General features: G+C 48.8%; 3 protein-coding genes across 7 annotated transcripts in view; 1 reads left to right on the top strand and 2 right to left on the bottom strand.

The window, feature by feature from the left end:
• The first annotated feature begins 1,840 nt into the window (after window positions 1-1,840).
• Window positions 1,841-6,121, top strand: CCDC200 (coiled-coil domain containing 200). The gene is made up of 3 exons (XM_036268454.1): window positions 1,841-1,942; window positions 3,026-3,398; window positions 5,910-6,121. The coding sequence occupies exons 1-3, from the start codon at window positions 1,841-1,843 to the stop codon at window positions 6,119-6,121; spliced, it is 687 nt and encodes a 228-aa protein (XP_036124347.1).
• Window positions 5,737-13,647, bottom strand: TMEM106A (transmembrane protein 106A). The gene is made up of 10 exons (XM_036269966.1): window positions 13,615-13,647; window positions 13,179-13,330; window positions 12,466-12,593; window positions 12,142-12,368; window positions 11,315-11,378; window positions 8,760-8,913; window positions 8,156-8,296; window positions 8,002-8,045; window positions 7,423-7,476; window positions 5,737-7,067 (listed from the first exon to the last, which is right to left on the bottom strand). The coding sequence occupies exons 4-10, from the start codon at window positions 12,350-12,352 to the stop codon at window positions 6,947-6,949; spliced, it is 789 nt and encodes a 262-aa protein (XP_036125859.1). The 5' UTR covers window positions 12,353-12,368; window positions 12,466-12,593; window positions 13,179-13,330; window positions 13,615-13,647; the 3' UTR covers window positions 5,737-6,946.
• A 199-nt stretch (window positions 13,648-13,846) lies between these two features.
• NBR1 (NBR1 autophagy cargo receptor) overlaps window positions 13,847-17,560 on the bottom strand; it is a 32,073-nt gene continuing 28,359 nt past the window's right edge. For all 5 annotated transcript variants that reach the window (XM_036267831.1, XM_036267828.1, XM_036267832.1 and 2 more), the window contains one exon: window positions 13,847-15,777. In XM_036267831.1, the coding sequence (XP_036123724.1) occupies window positions 15,604-15,777 (174 nt within the window). In that variant the 3' untranslated portion in view covers window positions 13,847-15,603. The remainder of the gene's footprint in view (window positions 15,778-17,560) is intronic.

The following is a 17,560-nucleotide window of genomic DNA, read 5'->3' as shown; positions in this document are numbered from 1 at the left end:
ATTTTTTGTTCAGATAGAGAGGGAGGGAGGGAGGGAGAAAGAGAAATAGAAACATCGATGTGAAAGGGACACATCGAGTGGTTGCCACCCACACGACCCAACCAGGGCCGGGGACAAACTGCAACCGAGGTATGTGCCCCTAGCGGGAACCGAACCCAGGTCTCTCTGGACCACAGGCTGATACTAACCGCTGAGCCAAACCGGCCAGGGCTGATCCCTGTTCTTTCTAGGGTAGGAGGAGAATAAGAGGGAAAGCGAGAGAGGAAGAGATGCAAGCAAAAACCCACTTCCTCCTTTTTACATTTAGTTATTGGGAAGTTGAGTGCCTTTCTCTTCCTCTTATTATCATTTCCCATTTAATGTTTTTAGAATTAATTTATCTAAAGATAAATGTCCAGTAAGAAGCTTCAATATCACCTTCTGCATCTGGAAACCCTTGTCATCTGTTGTTACAGCTGACACCCCTGGGTGCTAGGAGGATGAGAGGGAACTAGCAAAGGAGGAAGGAGATCCAGCAAAGCTCAGGCCCCACTGGCCCCTCAGTAGAGCTACCAACTGGCCACAGCCCGGTGTCCACTGTGAGGACAGGCACTTTCCATGTATTCCATAGGGTCTTCCAACAACCTTCACAGGAAAGCTCAGAGACACTGAGTGACCTGCCTAAGTCCCCGGCTAGGAGGTGACACAACTAGGATTGAACTTGAATCTGAGTCTTTGCCTTCAAAGCTCACACTGACCCACCCTACCAGGTGCCTGAACTGACAGGCTGTCCAGGCACCTGCTCTCAGGTTCAAGGGCTGCTCCCCGCACCCTTCCTCTACCACCACAGTGTTTGAGGCTGGGCTGGGTACAAAGACTCCCCCCCCTTTTATTTTTACCTATACCCCTACCCTGCCCTCAGCCCTGAAGCTAGACTCAGGCTCTGCTGCTTCCAGAAAGATTTATATCTGTGGGTAAAGGCACGTACGTGTAGGAGATGGGCCAATAGTCTACCCAGACCCTGTTCCCAGAAGCTCCCTGGGCAGTAGGAAATGACCCCCTCCTCTGGCCACTCTACCTACTGGGGACACAAGTCACTAGGATAATAAATAATACCAACCCGTAGCTCAACAACTTTATACTTCCTCTTGTATATTTCTCATCTAGTAATCCATTTGGTCTTGATACCAGTCCTCTGAAGAAGGTAACAAGTTAAATCCTTCTGGTTTTACAGGCAAGGAAACAAGCTCAGAGAGGTTAGGTAGGGTCTGCAGGGTCAGAGGAAGAGCTAGACTCTAGGCTTGTGTCCTGCATTATAAATCCCAAGACGAAGGCACTTTCCAATCAGCCATCTTGTACTTCATGGGGCTCAGGCTGGCGAGAGTTATCTGGACTTTGTATTTTCTTTCCTCCTGACTCGGCACAGGAGGAGGAGATGGAGGACTGAGGGAGAGGTGACCTTAGGGACCTTTGGAGGAGGGGGGGGACAGCAGAGGGCCAGATGAAGATGCTGGAATCCTAGGAAAAGTGGGAGAAAGAAACCAGAGAGAAAAGCCAGCTGACTTCAGAATTGTTACTGGGACCATTTAGACTCAGAGCTAATAAGGGAAGGTGTCTTCGACCTGTTCAGGGCCCTGGAAAGATAGGTACATTACAGATGTTTCCTAGGAGGCTTGGGAAGAACACCTCTCTCCTCCCCAAGGCAGGGGCTCCTGACCAGTTGTCGTGGTAGTGGCTGTATTGTGAGGTGGTTCTGGTGACAAGCAGTGGGGTTGGGGTGAGAGGCTACAGAGGCTGGTGGGGGCAGAAGCAGCATCCCGGGGCTCTGCCTGCCCCATCCCCTTCTGCCTCCCCCACAATCATGGGCAGCGCTTACCACTGGGAGGCCCGTCGTAGGCAGATGGCTTTGGACCGGAGGAAGTGGCTGATGGCCCAGCAAGAGCAGCAGCAACATCAAGAGAAGGTGCATGAGAGGGGTCAGTTTCATCAGGTCCTTCCAGGGTTAGGACAGGAATGGGGAGGGAAGACAGACCCCTAGGGAACTGTCTATTATGCTGTGAACATTGCTTTGCTGGGGATAGGAGGAAAGTAAGGTCCTTTGGTGTTCTCTCAGATGAACTCGTGGTGTGTGTGTGTGTGTGTGTGTACACATGTGTATATTAGGGTGACTCGGCTTTGCTGAGGCCTAGGGGGAGACTGAGGGAGCTCGGGCCTGGGAGGTTTTAAAGCTGTGTTGTCCAATAGGGTGGCCACCAGCCTCTGCTATCGAGCCCTTGAAATGTGGCCCTTGAACCGAGGAACTGAATTTAAAATTGTATACACACTTAATTCATTTAAATGTAAAATTTAAAACAAATACTCAGTTTACATATTGACGAACCTTATGTTTGGAACAACTTGGATATGTGAATCTACTTTTTCAACTGGAAATTTGATGAAATCTAAATAGAAATTAATTCTTTTTTCTGAAATGTCATGTCCCAAATAAGATGTGCTATTAAGTGTAAAATGCATGCTGGGTTTTGAAGACTTAGTACAAAAACAAAGAATATAAACTATGTGATATTTTCCTATTGATTACATGTTTGGATATATTGGGTTAAATAAAATATATTATTTAAAATAGTTTCACCTGTTTCTTACTGTTTATGTGGCTACTAGAACATTTAAAACTACACGTGGCACATATATTTCCATTGGACAGTGCTCTTACAAAGCATTTGCACAAAATTATTCTTTATCTTCCTGTACTGCAAACTGTTTTTCAGTGCAGAGCTCCCAAGCTAGGAGGTAGGTGTTCAGAGACTGCTGTTTTCTGGGGAGGGAAACAGTGCCCCCTGGCACAGCCACCAGAGAAACAGTTCTTAGGTGTTGTGGTGAGTGAAGGGAGATAGCTCCTGCTCTAGCCTCAGTCCCCAACTCCAGGGAACAGAGACCTTGGGGCAGCTCTCCCTCTGGATTTGCTTGTCTTGCTCCCCAGGTATCTGGCAGATGGGAGGCCGGGGAGGAGGGAGGAGGCTGTCACTTGCTGAGGGCTTCTTGCCAGGAACTGAAGAAACTCCAAGAGGAGAAATGCCAATCTGAGGAAAACACCCAGCCAGCTCGGGAGACAGGGCCATCACCAGTGCAATTGCAGACGCCCCCGCCCAAGCCAGCGGAGCTGTCACAGAGGCAGGTGCAGGCACAGGCTCAAGGGCAGACATCACAGCCACAGTCCCCGCCACCACCGCCACAGCCACCACCTCAGCCAAGGCAACCTCAAGACCCTCTTACTGAGTACACCTTCCAGCACAATCTCCAGGATTCCCAAAAGCCTGGTCCCCATCTTGGCTCAATGGGGACCCATCAAACTGGGCAACAATCCAACTACTACTACTGTAATGACAAATTCCAAGGAGAGTGGAACATCCCTCACCCTGGTAAGTGCGAAGCCTCCCATCCCTGCCCCATAGTCCAGAATCCACATCTGTAACCCCACCCTCTGTGACTCTCTCCAGTACCCTTGGCTTTTACTTGGGGGCCACTCCCTCTGAGGGTGTTTATGCCAACCCAGTGCCTTAAAGGCTTCCAACTTCTGCAGAGGGTGGCTGGGACGTTGTCAGCCCTTCCTCCAGGGAAGGGTGGTCAGAGAGTAGGATATGAGCTTAGCAATACATATACTGAGCCCTGTGAGGCCTGGAACAGGGAGTCACAGTTCCTAGTTGAGAACTTTCAGGATGGGCTCAGTCTCTGCCCCGCCCCAGGTAGGGGCCGCCACCTGTCCCCAGTCACATAGTCGGAGTCCAGCTCTGCCATGCTCTAGTCTCAGAAACTGCCAGATGAGTAATATGTGCTTTGTTTCATTATTAGGTTCCAAGAAATCAGACCAACCCAGTCCAGATAAATACACCGGGTACCCACAATTCACGGTGAGACAGACAGCATGGAAGGCAGGCAGACTCTGGCTATGTGTCTGAGTGTGCTGGTGGGTGAGTGCCTGTGGATTCTAGAGAGCTTCCCTGGCAGGAGTGCAATCATTTAAGTCACTTCTGGGTGGTCCATTCCCCCGGTCCTGTTCCTTACCCCCGAAAAATGTCTAAATAGGGCTGTTGCTCAGCACTGGGTAAGTGGAGGGGTTGACAATCTATTTGGAGAGATAGGACAGGTGCCAGAGAAGCAAAATGAGAGGCGGTTTTAAGTGCTGATTGGTGTAGAGGCAATGGAGCAGAAGGAAGCCAAGACCCGAAGTCAGAGGTGGTTTTGTCTCCGGATCACCACTCCCTAGTAGAATGACTTACTCTCTGAGCCTTGGCTGCCCCCTCCATAAATTAATAATGATAATACCACCTCCTTCATAGAGGATCCATGAGCACTGCATGTGGCAATGACAAGAGAAGTCACCAAAAGCACTTAGCTTAGAGCCTGGCTTATTCCTAGCCCTTTAAGGATGAGGGCTGGCCTGTTACATTTCACTTTGATTCCTCTGGCCTCAAAAGGCTTAATGTCCTGAAACCAGCAAGCCCAGAAAGTGCTAATTAACCTGTTTTGCCTCCTGTCTCTCCCTCTTCTCAGTCAACAAATTACACACAGCAGTGGTGATCCAGACATAAACCCCCAAGACCCAACTGGCCATCAGTAAAAAAACAGATGAGCAACCCCAACTTCTCACCACCCAGCAACATCTCCACTCCAAAAGCCACTCCCTCCTGATCCACTCTGAGAGAGGAGGCCAGCTGGGAATAAAATTTCTTACTGGAAAGAAACGGGACTGGTCAGCTCTGTGAGACTGGGATGAAGGGAAAGGGCAGGAAGACATGAGGGGATGGAGAGGGTGAGGGAGAAAGTAGAGGCAATTGCATGCTTCTCTAGGCAGAGCCAGTGGAGAACTGGCCCTAGATTCCCAAGTCTACAGCTCCACTGCTGGCTCTTTCCTTTAGCAATGCTAGTTCTGTCAGGGCTTCAGGTCTATGACTCTCACAGGAGCCATCACCCCTTCCGCCTAGCCTGTGCTTACTGAAATACAGCTGGGGAAGGAGGAGGGGCTGTCTCCCACCAGAGCAGGCCTGGGGCAGCAGTAGGAAGAGGTGGGAAACAGGGAGGAAGCCCCCCAGGTCCAGTGTAATGCCTGGCCCACAATGGGCATTCAGCTATTGAATGGGTGATGAGAGGCAGGAACGGAGAGAAAGCACTTGGTAAAGGGGAGCTATAAACTCAGGCACAGGGCACAGGGCACAGGACATAGGACCCTGGGAAGGGGAGGGGACTGGCCCACTGGCCCACAAAAATCCACAGGCCTCTTCCTTCCTGAGTCTTAGCCTTTCCAAGGGGCAGAGACAGCCAAGAGGCTCCAAAGGTCCAAGCATCCCCCTCATCACTTCCTGAAGCTGACCTCAGGGTCTTCTAGCCTGGCCTCCTCTTCCACCTGGGACCAGTGAGGAGGAAGCCTGGGTCCTGTTACTGTGGCCTGCATAGCGCCACCTTTGGTCAGACCGAAGGAGCCCCTCAGTGCAGTGTTTCCTGAGGGGAGCAGCTGGCGGGGAGGGGGGGGGGCAAAGAACAGCACTAAAGTTGGAAGGGACCTTAGAGATAATACTACAGTGGGAAAGGGAGAGAGCCATCCCTCAGAAGCCAGAAAGGCAGGCCATGTTATCAAGGGGCTCGGCCTGGGAAGACACCTTGATACCTATTCGGACATCAAGAAACAGGCTGAGATGGGACTTGTCCACCACCAAGCTCCCTTCTCACTCACAGGAGACTTTTTTTAAACATTGTGAAGTATAGTTTATTGACAACAATATAAATTCTTTACATTTGGTGACTTACACACAGAAGCAGCTCTAGCCTGGCCTTCCCGGACTTCTGTGCTCCTGCCAGCACCACCTTGACCCCAGTTACCCAGACATGAAAGTGCAGAGACAGCACAACTTCCTTCCTTCCTCTCGTCCTCCCAGCCAGCCAACCAGTCACCAGTTGTCACCAGTTCCCCGTCTTCATCCATCCCACTTTAAGTTCAGCTTTCCCCACCGCCGAAGCTCATCTCTGCCTGTGTGATAAAACCTTAGCCACTTTTGGTGAGCAAATACCATTCTGCTCAGCTAAAGAACAGAAACCTCCACTCGGAGCCCAGTTGGACCTGGAAGACCTGGGGCTTGGCTTCATCTGAGTGACAGCAAAGAGGGTGTGAGACCAGTCCCTACTGATGTGCCGCTTCATACTGTCAATGCCCAAAGGAACGCAGAGGCCTCTGGGAGCAGAGGGTGGGTCCTGGTGCAGCTTCACCTCTGCAGGCTTTGGGGGAGACAGCAGCTGGGCCCACTGCTTGGCCTGCCTGTGTCTACTTGCATGGGCTCAGGGCTGTGGGCTCACCACCAGCCAGAAGCTCTCCTTCAATAAATAAATACCTTCTAAAATGACTCTGGCTTTGTTTTTCCTGTGTAGGCCCAAGGGGTGCCAGGTGCCTCCCTCCCCTCCCCTACTACTTTGCTCCTCCTATAAAGACAATAATAAAACTGTTTCAAGGAGAGAAGCTTGAGCTAGAGAACGGTTGTCTTCCTAGGAACCAGGATCGTTTTTAACCAGGAAGGATGCAGAGCCACTAGGTGGAGAACCTGAAAAGAATTCCTGTTTTTAAAGACAGATAAATGGAAGCTTCTCCACTTTCAGGCAGGTGGAAAGCCAGACCTGAGGAGCTGGGCAACTAAGGTGCTCAGAACAGAAAGGGCAGGGGCCATGCCAAGGATTCTAAGGAACTCTGAGGAAACAGCAGGTCAGACTTGCCTCAAGACAGACCAAGTGGAAACCCCGGCAGAACCAGGACATCTGAGAGCTTCCTGTGCTGAGGAGTGTGTGTGTCCAGGGGTGGGGGTGGTATGATAAAGCAGTGCTTTTCCTTGGGCAAAGTCACCACAGTCCTTCCTCAGGTAGCACAGAGTTGTGAGAGGTACAGACCAGGCTGGCAGGTGCCTGGAGTTTGGGGACAGCAGACAGGTCACGGCGGGTGAGGGACCAACAAGTGGGGCGCTGATGTGTTTCCCCGGCAGTCCACATATTCATAGCTCTGGAAGACCAGCTGCTCTGAATGACTCAGGTAGGTACAGGTCACGGTGCCCCTGGGGAGGAAGCAGGCTTTGTTGCTGTGTCTGGGAGGAAGAGGAAAGCTCTGGCCCTGCTCTGCTGTCTGGGGATGGGTTTGGCTCCCTCAGACACCGCCCCCTCTTCTTTTGTTCCCGACTATGCTAAGGCATCTAGGATTGCTTCCTCGCCTGTGTTCAGACAGCTCTGTGGCTGCCACACTAATAATTTATAAGCAAAGTGGAGCCTAGAGAAGGGGCTGGACCTGCTATTCCCAAGAACTAACAGATTTATGGGGTCAGCTTGGATGACTCTGCTCTCACAAGGTAGGGCTGAGGAGATACTGGAGTCAGAAGTGGGAAAGGGAACACCTGGGCTCCAAGCACTACTTACTGGATGTGCAAAAGCACATGATGGACTTTGATTTTCAGCCAGCTACAGATCTTGCTGAGAGAGGGAGGGAGAGGGAGAGAGAGAGAGAAACATTGGACCATGTTTTACACTGAGTGGCCTATCAGAAGGCTTAAAGACCTGCAAGTCTCAGTCTTGTTGCCTCCCTTTCCATCAAGGGCCCCAAATACCACTCCACTCCTCCCCCTCCCTCTGCCTAAGGTGACTATGTCACCCTTGCATCAATATCACTCCTCCAATACCCACAGCTTGGCCCAGACACATGCTTGGCCCCTCCCTCAGCAGAAAAGGACATTTATCCTTCTCAGCAATTCAGGCTGAAGAGCCCAAGGTCACGTATTGTAAGGATTAACCAAATCCTAGTCTGTTTTTCATTCCAATCTAGGTCCAAACAGGCAGAAGCTAGGGACCCTGAACCCTTGCACAATGCAGCCTCAGCCACGAGTGCAGGCCAAATGCTGGCTGCTGGGTTTGCTAAGCAATCAGGAAAACTGCTGGGGGTTAAAACTGGGTTTCTAACCCGAAAAGAGGCTGAGGGAGAAGAGATCAAGGGATACTCACTATGTGTTTTCATCCCAGATCCTGTTGGCTACTGCATAAAACATCTGTCAGCCAAATGGGCATAGGTTAGCCCCAACTCCAGCTGCTGCCCACTTCCCACCACCGCACACATCCCCACACCTGTGGGCAGGGCTGGCCAGGGAGAGGGAGTCACCTGTTCACTGGACAAAGGGCTGATGTGTAAGAGGAGGCTGTTGGAGACCTGCCCCACCACGAGGGACAGGTGCAGAACCTCAATGGTTAGCTGGGTCACAGTGATAGGGTAGTAGTTGCTATTGGAGATGTTCAAGATATTCTGGGAATGAAGACAAGGAAAGGGAGGGGTGAGAGTGGCCTTCCTTGGAAAGGAGAAGTCAAATAGTTTCAAAACCTCCAGCCTGACTGAGCCCCACCCCCAGGACGGGCCTCAGCTGCTGAGGACCAGTGTCGGGAGCTCCTTGCAGGGGCTCTCAACGGTGAGGAGTCACTTCAGCTAAAACATGAAGCTGGCTCAGGATCCAGTCTCACCCTGCCCACTCAGGGAGTCTCAGGCATGCCACCCCCATTACACCCTGTGATTTATTTCTCAGGCCCTGATTCTGACCCCTCACTGTGGAGAGTCCCAATCCTACACAATCTGTTATGGGCTCAGGGCCCCTGCTTCTCCCCAGCTTTCGAACACCCTCCAGGTGCCCAGGTTCACAACACTGGACAAGGGCTACAGAAGAGTATTGCTGGGAAGGTGGGGGTCAGAGCCCAGAGGCACAGGCACCACCCACCGTTATGTTGAGGCGGATATCAGTCTCGTCAAAGGCCACAGTGGAGGAGTTCAGGCCCCCAGGCTGCACAACAATGGACCGGGGAAACAGGAAAAAGATGACGAGGCAGGAGGTCACCAGGCAGATGAGCACTGCCAGGAACACGAAGAGCTTCCTGTGGGAAAGCAGGACCCGGGGTAGAGGAGTGAAGTCTGACCACCACCAAGCAAACTCAGGCAGGGGGCATTCAGATACTCCTCTCCGGGTACAAGGCTCTCCTCTGCACCCCGCCCCCTCAAATGTATAGTTAGTCCCCTGGATGTGGGGGACCAGCCTATATTCAGATGTGGTCCCGAGCAGGTAGGAGCACAGGACTGGGTGGAAGACAGCTTGGCTTCCATTCCCAGCTCTCTGTACCCACTGGTCCAGTAACTCTGAGCAACCCTAAACCTCAGTTTTCTTGTCTGTAAAATAGAAATAACTAAAGATTTTATTTACTTATTTTTTTCTTAATCCTCACCCGAGGATATTTTTCTTTTGTTTTTGTTTTTTTTTGGTACGTGCCCCTAGTGAGAACTGAACCCAGGACTCTCTGGTCCACAGGCCGACGCTCCAACCGTTGAGCCAAACTAGCCAGGGTGGACTTTTTCTATTTATCTTCAGATACAATGGGAGGGAGAGAGAGGGAGAGAGAGAGAGAAACATGGATGTGAGAAGGACACATTGACTGGTTCCTCCCACAAGACCCTGACCAGGGCTGGGGAAGAACCACAACCGAGGTACGTGCCCTTGACTGGAATCGAACCCGCGACTGGTCTGTGGGCTGATGCTCTACCGCTGAGCCAAACCAGCCTGGGCTGTAAAATGGAGATAATTGTATCTACCTCATAGAATTTGATATAGGCTAATGCATAGAAAAGCACTAATCTGCCCCTGCTCTCCCTCCTGGGAGCAGGCCCACACCATTCTTTTCCTTGCCTTCTTCCCCCACAGGCATGCATCTCCTGAACTCTAAGGGACCACGCAACACTTGCAACAGGGGAGCAATGGGCAGCAACAGTTCCTTCTAGGCTAACCTCTTTCTTTTTTTAAGAAAGATCTTTTTTCCCCTTTCTTTCTTTATTGATTTTACAGAGAGAGAGAGAGAGAAACATCCATGAGAGAGAACATCGAATGGCCACCTCCTGCATGCCCCCAATTGGGGACCAGGCCCACAACCTGGGCATGTGTCCTGACTGGGAATCGAACCAGTAACCTCTTGGTGCATGGGTCGACGCTCAACCACTGAGCCACACCAGCTCGACCAGGCTAACCTCTTAAACCTATCCCCAAGGCCCCTTTTCCCTGACTTCTCAGTGAGCCAAAGTAGCCCCGCCTAGGCTCTCTCCTGTTGCTTCTGCTATCCTAAGCCCTTCCTTGTTTCACTGTCCCCTGCTTTCCTAAAAGTACTCTCAAAAATTACCTGGACTCTCAAAAATCAAACTGGCAACCTCTTGCTCAATGCTCAACTGCTGAGCCATACTGGCCAGGCATAAAATCAAAATATTTAAAAATATTTTTAGCCCACCCAGTGTGGCTCATTGGTTGAGTGTCGACCCATGCACCAGAAGGTCGCTGGTTTGATTCCTGGTCAGGGCACATGCCCAGGTTGTGGACCCGATCCCCAGTGGGGTCATGCAGGAGGCAGCCAGTTGATGTTCTCTCTCATCGATGTTTCTATTTCTCTCTCTCCCTCTCCCTTCCTCTCTCTAAAATCAATAAAGAAAAAATAAAAAAAAGATTTTTTAAAAAGCACTAATCCCAGGTCCTGGCACATAGCTAAAGCTCAACAAATGCTAGCTATTACCACTGGAAAAAGTTAGTCCACATGAATTTTGAAAGTTCTGAATATGCAGAACAGGACATCATCTGTTCATCTAATTCAACATTGAGATGTACATTAAAGATCTTATAACATCTCATGAGGGACACTGCCAGATTTAGATTTTGGTGTTGTGGTGGAGCTGGGTGTTAACTCTCAGCCCGAAGCTGAGGACCTTGAGAGGAGGTTGTAGGGATCCATGTCAAATGGACCCAGATGATAATCAGGGTCACACACACACACACCCTGGCCCAGAGAAGCTCAGGGTTGCCTCTAAGGTCCTGAAGTGTCTCGGAACAGGAAGCCTCTGGTTTTCCATCTCTACTGGGAAGAGAATAAGCAGGTCTGAACTGCCACAGCAAGGGAAGCTCTTAGGAAAAATAACCCAACCAGTTGCAGCCAGGGCCACTCCCTCCCTCCTGGAAAGACTTGCAGAGTTAAGAGGTTCCTCTCTGTCTTCAAAAGGGAGCCATGCTTATTGGAGGCAGTGATGCTCAGGAGGACACCAAGCAGCTTCAGGTAGCTATGACCTGGGTTTCTTAAATCAGGAAAATCCTTGAAAATGGGGCTAGTACGTCTTAGCCCAATGAGGCTCAGGAGTTTTGGGGGAGAACCAGTGGAGAAAAATTAGGGGGAGACAGAATAGGGGAGACAAAGAGGAACAGCCTCCAGGGGCAATGGCCTGTGGAGCTCAGGGGTAGGAAGAGGAGCTTACGTGTGCCTGGGCTTCAGCCTCTGGTCTCCATAGGGGATGAGGGCCACCAGCTGCTTCTCTAGCTCTGTAGAGACAAAGAAGGGAGAGGGAGGGCCAAGAAGTGTCCATGACAAATGTTTCCTGTGCCAGTCTGCCAGAAGTACCCCTCCACCCCACAGAGCAATGTCAGAAGCATGTCATTGAAAGCATGAAAGTGAGATTTTCAGAAACAGATGTGAAGAATTTCTGGTATTTCTTCATCAGACCCTACTTTGGAGAAGTCATCTGTAACTTCCTGAATTCTAAGCTTCTTTGCAAATCAGAGCCTAACTTCTTTGGAGAAGTCTTTTTGTTGTTGTTGTTGTTGTTAATCCTCACCCAAGGATTCTTTTTCATTAATTTTTTTAGATAGAGTGGAAGGGAGGGAGGGGAGAGAGAGACATCAATTGGTTGCCTCCCACACGACGCCACCCAGGGCCAGGGATCAAACCTGCAACCTGGGTACATGCCCTTGACTGAGAATTGAATCCGTGACCCTTTGGTCCACCAGCTGACACTCTAACCACTGACCCAAACTGGCCAGAGCATTGGAGAAATCATTTGTAACTTCCTGAATCCTAAGGTACATTATTGCTAAGGGAGTGGAGAGGCTGGAATCTCCTGGGGCTGGGGAGTACAACCAGGGCAGGAGGGGTTAGCCATCTCCCTAGCCAGCCTTAAACTGGGGGTCCAAAAGCTGGGAGACCTAACCCCATTCAAGGAGTCTCAGAGGTGCCTGGCCATGGGCCGGCTGATTTATAAGAGCTTTTTCTGGACTCAGGCTATTTCCAGAGACTTGAACCACTCACCTCGAGGGATCTCCCCACTGCCCTGGCAGGTGGGACAAGTTACAAAGCTGGCACCGGCAGCCCTTTCACATGGCGCACAGGAAGAAAAACACTTGCTGCTACCATTGCTGGCATATTTGGCAGCCTTGCTACCAACGGCTGGGTCAGGGGGTAGGATCGACTTGTTTTCATCCTCCTGAGAGCCCAGCTGGGAGAATGTCTCACCCATCATTCTGGGAGCTTTTTCACTAATGAGAAAAGAACAAAGTTCAGTGTTAAGCTTGTCAGCACTGATGGTGAATGTCAATTTGGTTTTAGGTTCTCAAGATTGGCAAGAAGTTTCACCACAATTTCAGCAAGTTCAAGCCTAAGCAAGCTAGGGTATTGAAAATCGAGCAGTTACACTGGACTCTCAGGTCAGAAATCTCAATGCATTTCAATTCCTTTCATTATTGTAGGAGAGCTCAATCTGCCTACAAGAGGGAAAAGAAAAGCAGAAGTTATTTCACTTTAAGGTACTTTCATAAGTGAATGGCAGAGCACTTACTTTTTTTTCTGGGAAAGTTGCTGAACAGTCCTTCACTTCAGGGGAAATAAGTTGGATAGGGCAGGGGACAGCAGTCAGTAGAGTCCCTTCTTCCTATGCAACAAGTTGACTCTGAAGAGATCTCTAGAGCACCAGGGCAGAAATGCCTGAGGTCTCCCAGCCCCGGTGTGGAGGGAAAGCTTCCATTCCTAGGCCTGGGCAGGTGCAGGCTTTAATAGGAAGGCAAGGAGTCTTCCAAACAAGAGAAAGGATGCTAGATGATTCACAGGTGAGGCTAATAACCCTTAAAAATCCTGGAAGGGAGCATAAACCTCTTCCTCACTGCTTTCTGAGGTGGGGTAAGAAAGAATGCCTAGGGGCATGTGGTAGCAATATCAGCATCTGTCCTTCACTAGGAAAGGTCAAAGCTAAATCCAGGTTCTCCCCCGCCCCCCAAACTCGAGTGGTGGCAGAATGAGTGGGCAAGGTGAGCTGCACTCAGACCCCTGGGCTAAAATAAAGGGAACCTCACCTGGTTCAGGTGTGGGATCCGGGGATCCTCACAGCGGCAAGAGAGATTTGGATTGGGTCTATGGGGAGGAGAGCCTGCAAGGCACGGTCGCCGAAAAGCCACGGCTGGGGTCGGCCAGATTGCAGGAAAACCGGGCCCCTTCAGCAAGAGACCTGGGGGATCCAATGCATCGCGTTGGAGGGAGTGGGGAGCAGCGACCCTGGCCTCCCGGGAGGGACAAGCCCCTTCCCGCCCTACTCTGGGGTTGTCCGAGATGGAGATGGGGGAGCAGACAGAGAGGCTGGAATTTAAATGAGGGTTTTCACGTCCCACCAGACATCCGGAGAGGCCGTTGGTCGAGTTTGGTAGCCGCGTGTGCCTGCGTGTTGGGCTAGGAGGCACAGAGGGTCCCCTGGCCCTTGCCTCCCAAAGAGAAAGGGTCCCCTGGGCGCCTTACCGCTAACACAGCGACGGAAACGGCTGCAAGCGAAACCAAAAGTTTAGGAGCCTGAGGCTTTACCGAGTTTTGACTCGAGGCCTTGGGAGACCCCGCCCCCGCCCCTCCGGGCCCGCCCACCAGGCAGGGATCAGCCTCTCTGGACACAGCCGCTGGAGACACGCTCGGCTCTTCAAAGGTCACTCAGGTCTGGGACGCTGCTTCCATAAGGACCACACAATCCAGGTAGGTGTTTCAAGGAACTTTATTTCACCATTTTTTTCCAGCAGTTATGTACAAATACAATGGGGCGGACGACCGGACCCTCCTGGACCCCTGCGATACGACTCAGATGGTCAAGACAGGTCCCGCCTCACATCAACCCAATTAATTACACACACCCTGCCGCTCAGCCTCTTACCCAGAAGCCCTGATAAAAACGTTTTAAATAATGAACAGCCTGGTTGGCTTGCAGTCAGAATCCTGGCTTATTAATTAGCATTTGAGTTATACTGTAAATAAACATCATCATTATGGCTAATGATTAATTAAAATCATTCATTATAAACACCAACCAGGTTAAATAATACTATTTTACTATCCTTCCCCGCTTTGAGCTAGGGTGAGATTCTTTTTGAAGTCATTTTCATGAATATATCTTTTAGTGTTTATTTGCAACCTCTTTCTTCACCAACTGTACCCAAAACTCTCTTCTGTAAACACCACCAACCAGTTAAAAAATACTATTTTATTATCCTTCCCCCTTTTGGGCTGGGGTGAGATTCTTCTTGAAGTCATTTTCATAAATATATCTCACAAAGTTCTTTTTTTTCTTTTGGTAACCTCGTTTTTCACCAGCTGTACTCAAGACTGTCTTCTGTAAACAAAGTGAGGACCTGCACCCCTGGAACCAAGCTCTTCTCCACTAATCCTGGGGTTAAACCAACACTTTTTCAGTGTTTACCCCCATCCACGTTCCACAAAACACCAGCCTCTTCTTTCTGGTCTAGACTCTGTAGGGCTAGAAACCCTTGAACAGATTCAAACATTCAGGAAGCCATCAGGATTTCCTACGGCCCACGAACACTTGTTTGCCCACCCCTGAACTTTAACACAGGAGCCTTGCCTTTCACTTTTCACATGTTTCTACTCCCACTACTGTAAATAAGATCCACCCTGACATAAGAAAAAAGGTAACTGTTCCAATTTACTTTCCCTTTAATAGAAGAGTTTTTTTCCTTCCTCTATAGGATTAGCAAAATATTTCACACTACTTAATTTCCCCCCCTTAAATAAGAGAAAAATGTATGCAAAATTACAATAGACACTGCTCAAAAGGTGCTGGTGGTTTAATTAGCACATTCTCTCTTCCTTTCACTGAAGTGCAGAGACCCAGATGGTAGATATTCTTAAATTCATCAATGGGCTCTTTAGAAAACAACAGTGCCAATTACTAGGTCTTGCAGGAAATGACTTTCTCCTTGAGAAAGGGAGAGTACCTAACATTCCTGTCATGCTCTGGGTATATTTCAATACCACATAGCTATGAGGCTTGGAGTAGGGTAGAGAAATTATCAGTAATTCTGGAAAACAACTTTCAGGGTTAATTTCTTTTAAAAACTGACAATTAACAAATAACCCTATAAAAACATCCGCATTAACCAAGAAAAATACTCAACTTCAATACAAGCAAAAAGAAAAACGGTTGTATAGGAAGTTCAAGTTATATTCTTCAATGCACTAAAATGGAGAAAGGAATTTTATCCAAATCAACTGACAAAGCTGTCTTTCTACTATTCATCCAATGTCTAAAGCAAAAATTCATGTTCTTTCTGGTCTGATTTGCTCCAAAAAAATAGTGTAATATAGGTATTGTCTTGACAATTCAATGATGGGCTCTATACAGATTCATCAGATTAAAACATAAGCAAGGGCTTCTACCATACACCCCAATGACAATGAAGATCATCTCTGAGCAGCAGGCAACGTTATTTAATACATGGTCACTCCTCAATAGCGGTGGCTGTACCAGTCGTTGTTATTGACCTGAAGAAGTTCTGTCACAACCTGCAGGATGTTGTAATTGTGTTTCTTCAGCAGCCTCAGATTCAGTTGCCTGTCACAGAATCCCATTTCAAAGAGATGGGCCATCAGGGCTGCTGTCTGATCTTCAGAAGCTATTGGCTGTGTAAAGTCAAGAAAAGCAGAACATTTTCTGTGTAATTTACATGTTTATCTTGTAAGTCATATTAATCTTTCCAAATTTATTAAAAATATTAGGTAGTTAGATGGAAGGGCATGGCACTCCTGTCCACTTGATACTAATAGGTCACCTGAGGGAAGAAGAATGGGGAAGGCCCTGTTTGGATTAGGTATGGTTTATACTCAAAACTGGGCAACTAATGAGCTGTTCTTAGAACCAGGAGGAGAATACTTCAGAGGGGACTTTCAGAAGGAAGTATTCTTTGGTCAGATGAAGGAAAAGATACAAATTCTGAAAGTCCTATAAAAATAAAGGTAGTCACGAGGATGGGAAAAGTATAAAGCAAGAGGGCAGTGTTACTAGAAGTTATTATGGGAAGTTTAGTCAAATATGCAAATGAGTTGGACAAAAACAGTGCTTGGAAAATTACATCCTAGGTGACCTTTTAGGGTTTTTTTGGTTTTTTTTTGTTTTGTTTTGTTTTTTATCCTCACCCGAGGACATTTTTCCATTTCTTTGCACAGATAGAGTAGGAGGGAGAGAGAGGAAGAGAGAGAGAGAGAAACATCGACGTGAAAGGGACACATCGAGTGGCTGCCATCCGCACGACCAACCAGGGCCGGGGACAAACTGCAACCAAGGTACATGCCCTTAGCGGGAACCGAACCCGGGTCTCTCCGGACCGCAGGCCAATGCTCTAACCGCTGAGCCAAACCGGCCAGGGCTGTTTTTGTTTTTGTTTTTAAAAAGAATAGAAGCGATGCAGTTAACATTCATTTACTCCCTCTTTGGGCCAAATTCTGTGGTGGACAAAATCTTAAATCCCCTAACACTTGGAATACCCTGTCTCTTGCCATTTATTTACTAATTGTGTTGAGTATCAAATCCCTTATTTATGAAAGTAAGAGATATAGAATACCTCCTACTTTGCAGGGTTGAAAGGATTAAGATGAGAAAGGATGTAAATGTGTTGAGCGGTGTCTTTGGTATTTCCCTCTACACCTAATTCCACTGTTCCCTTCTCTCTTATTTCAGAATAAGTTATTCATCTTTCTTGACAAGTTAATCCTTCCACATGTACTTTGCTTTGTATCCCATTAACTCTCACTACCTCAGAAATATTTTTCTATTAATTATCCTCTCTCATCTTGACTGTCAATCTCCTTTGCAATTGGCTAGCCCATCTTTTGTTTTTTTTTAATCCTCACCTGAGGACACTTTTTTTTTTTTTTAATCCTCATCCGAGGACATTTTTCCATTTTTTGTACAGACAGAGTGGGAAGGAGAGAGAGGAAGAGAGAGAGAGGGAAACATCGATGTGAAAGGGACACACCGAGTGGCTGCCACCTGCACGACCAACCAGGGCCGGGGACAAATTGCATCCAAGGTGCGTGCCCTTAGCAGGAACCGAACCGGGGTCTCTCTGGACCACAGGCCGACGCTCTAGCCACTGAGCAAACCGGTCAGGGCGGCTAACCCATCTTTAAAAATGTTTCCTTCTGTTTTATGTATCCTAGCTTTCACTCTCTTTTTCCTTTGTTTTTTTTTTTATTTTTTTAAAATTTATTTTCTATTTTTTATCCTCACCCGAGGACATTTTCTCATTTTTTTGTTCAGGTAGAGTGGGAGGGAGAGAGAAGAACAGAGAGAGAGATAGAAACACCGATGTGAAAGGAACACATCGAGTGGCTGCCACCGCACGACCAACCAGGACCGGGGACAAACTGCAACCGAGGTACGCGCCCTTAGTGGGAACCGAACCCG

This window comes from Molossus molossus, unplaced genomic scaffold, assembly GCF_014108415.1.
Source record: "Molossus molossus isolate mMolMol1 unplaced genomic scaffold, mMolMol1.p scaffold_m16_p_19, whole genome shotgun sequence".
Taxonomy (NCBI): Eukaryota; Metazoa; Chordata; class Mammalia; order Chiroptera; family Molossidae; genus Molossus; species Molossus molossus.
This window is presented reverse-complemented; position numbering and strand designations above follow the sequence as displayed.

Coding starts and splice junctions, on each gene's coding strand:
- CCDC200 (XM_036268454.1), top strand. CDS start 1,841: ATGGGCAGCGCTTACCACTGGGAGGCCCGTCGTAGGCAGATGGCTTTG. Junction 1,943..3,025: donor AGCAGCAACATCAAGAGAAG/GTGCATGAGAGG, acceptor GCTTCTTGCCAG/GAACTGAAGAAACTCCAAGA. Junction 3,399..5,909: donor GTGGAACATCCCTCACCCTG/GTAAGTGCGAAG, acceptor TCGTCCTCCCAG/CCAGCCAACCAGTCACCAGT.
- TMEM106A (XM_036269966.1), bottom strand. CDS start 12,352: ATGATGGGTGAGACATTCTCCCAGCTGGGCTCTCAGGAGGATGAAAAC. Junction 11,379..12,141: donor CAGTGGGGAGATCCCTCGAG/GTGAGTGGTTCA, acceptor TTGTCTCTACAG/AGCTAGAGAAGCAGCTGGTG. Junction 8,914..11,314: donor AGGCTGAAGCCCAGGCACAC/GTAAGCTCCTCT, acceptor GCTTTCCCACAG/GAAGCTCTTCGTGTTCCTGG.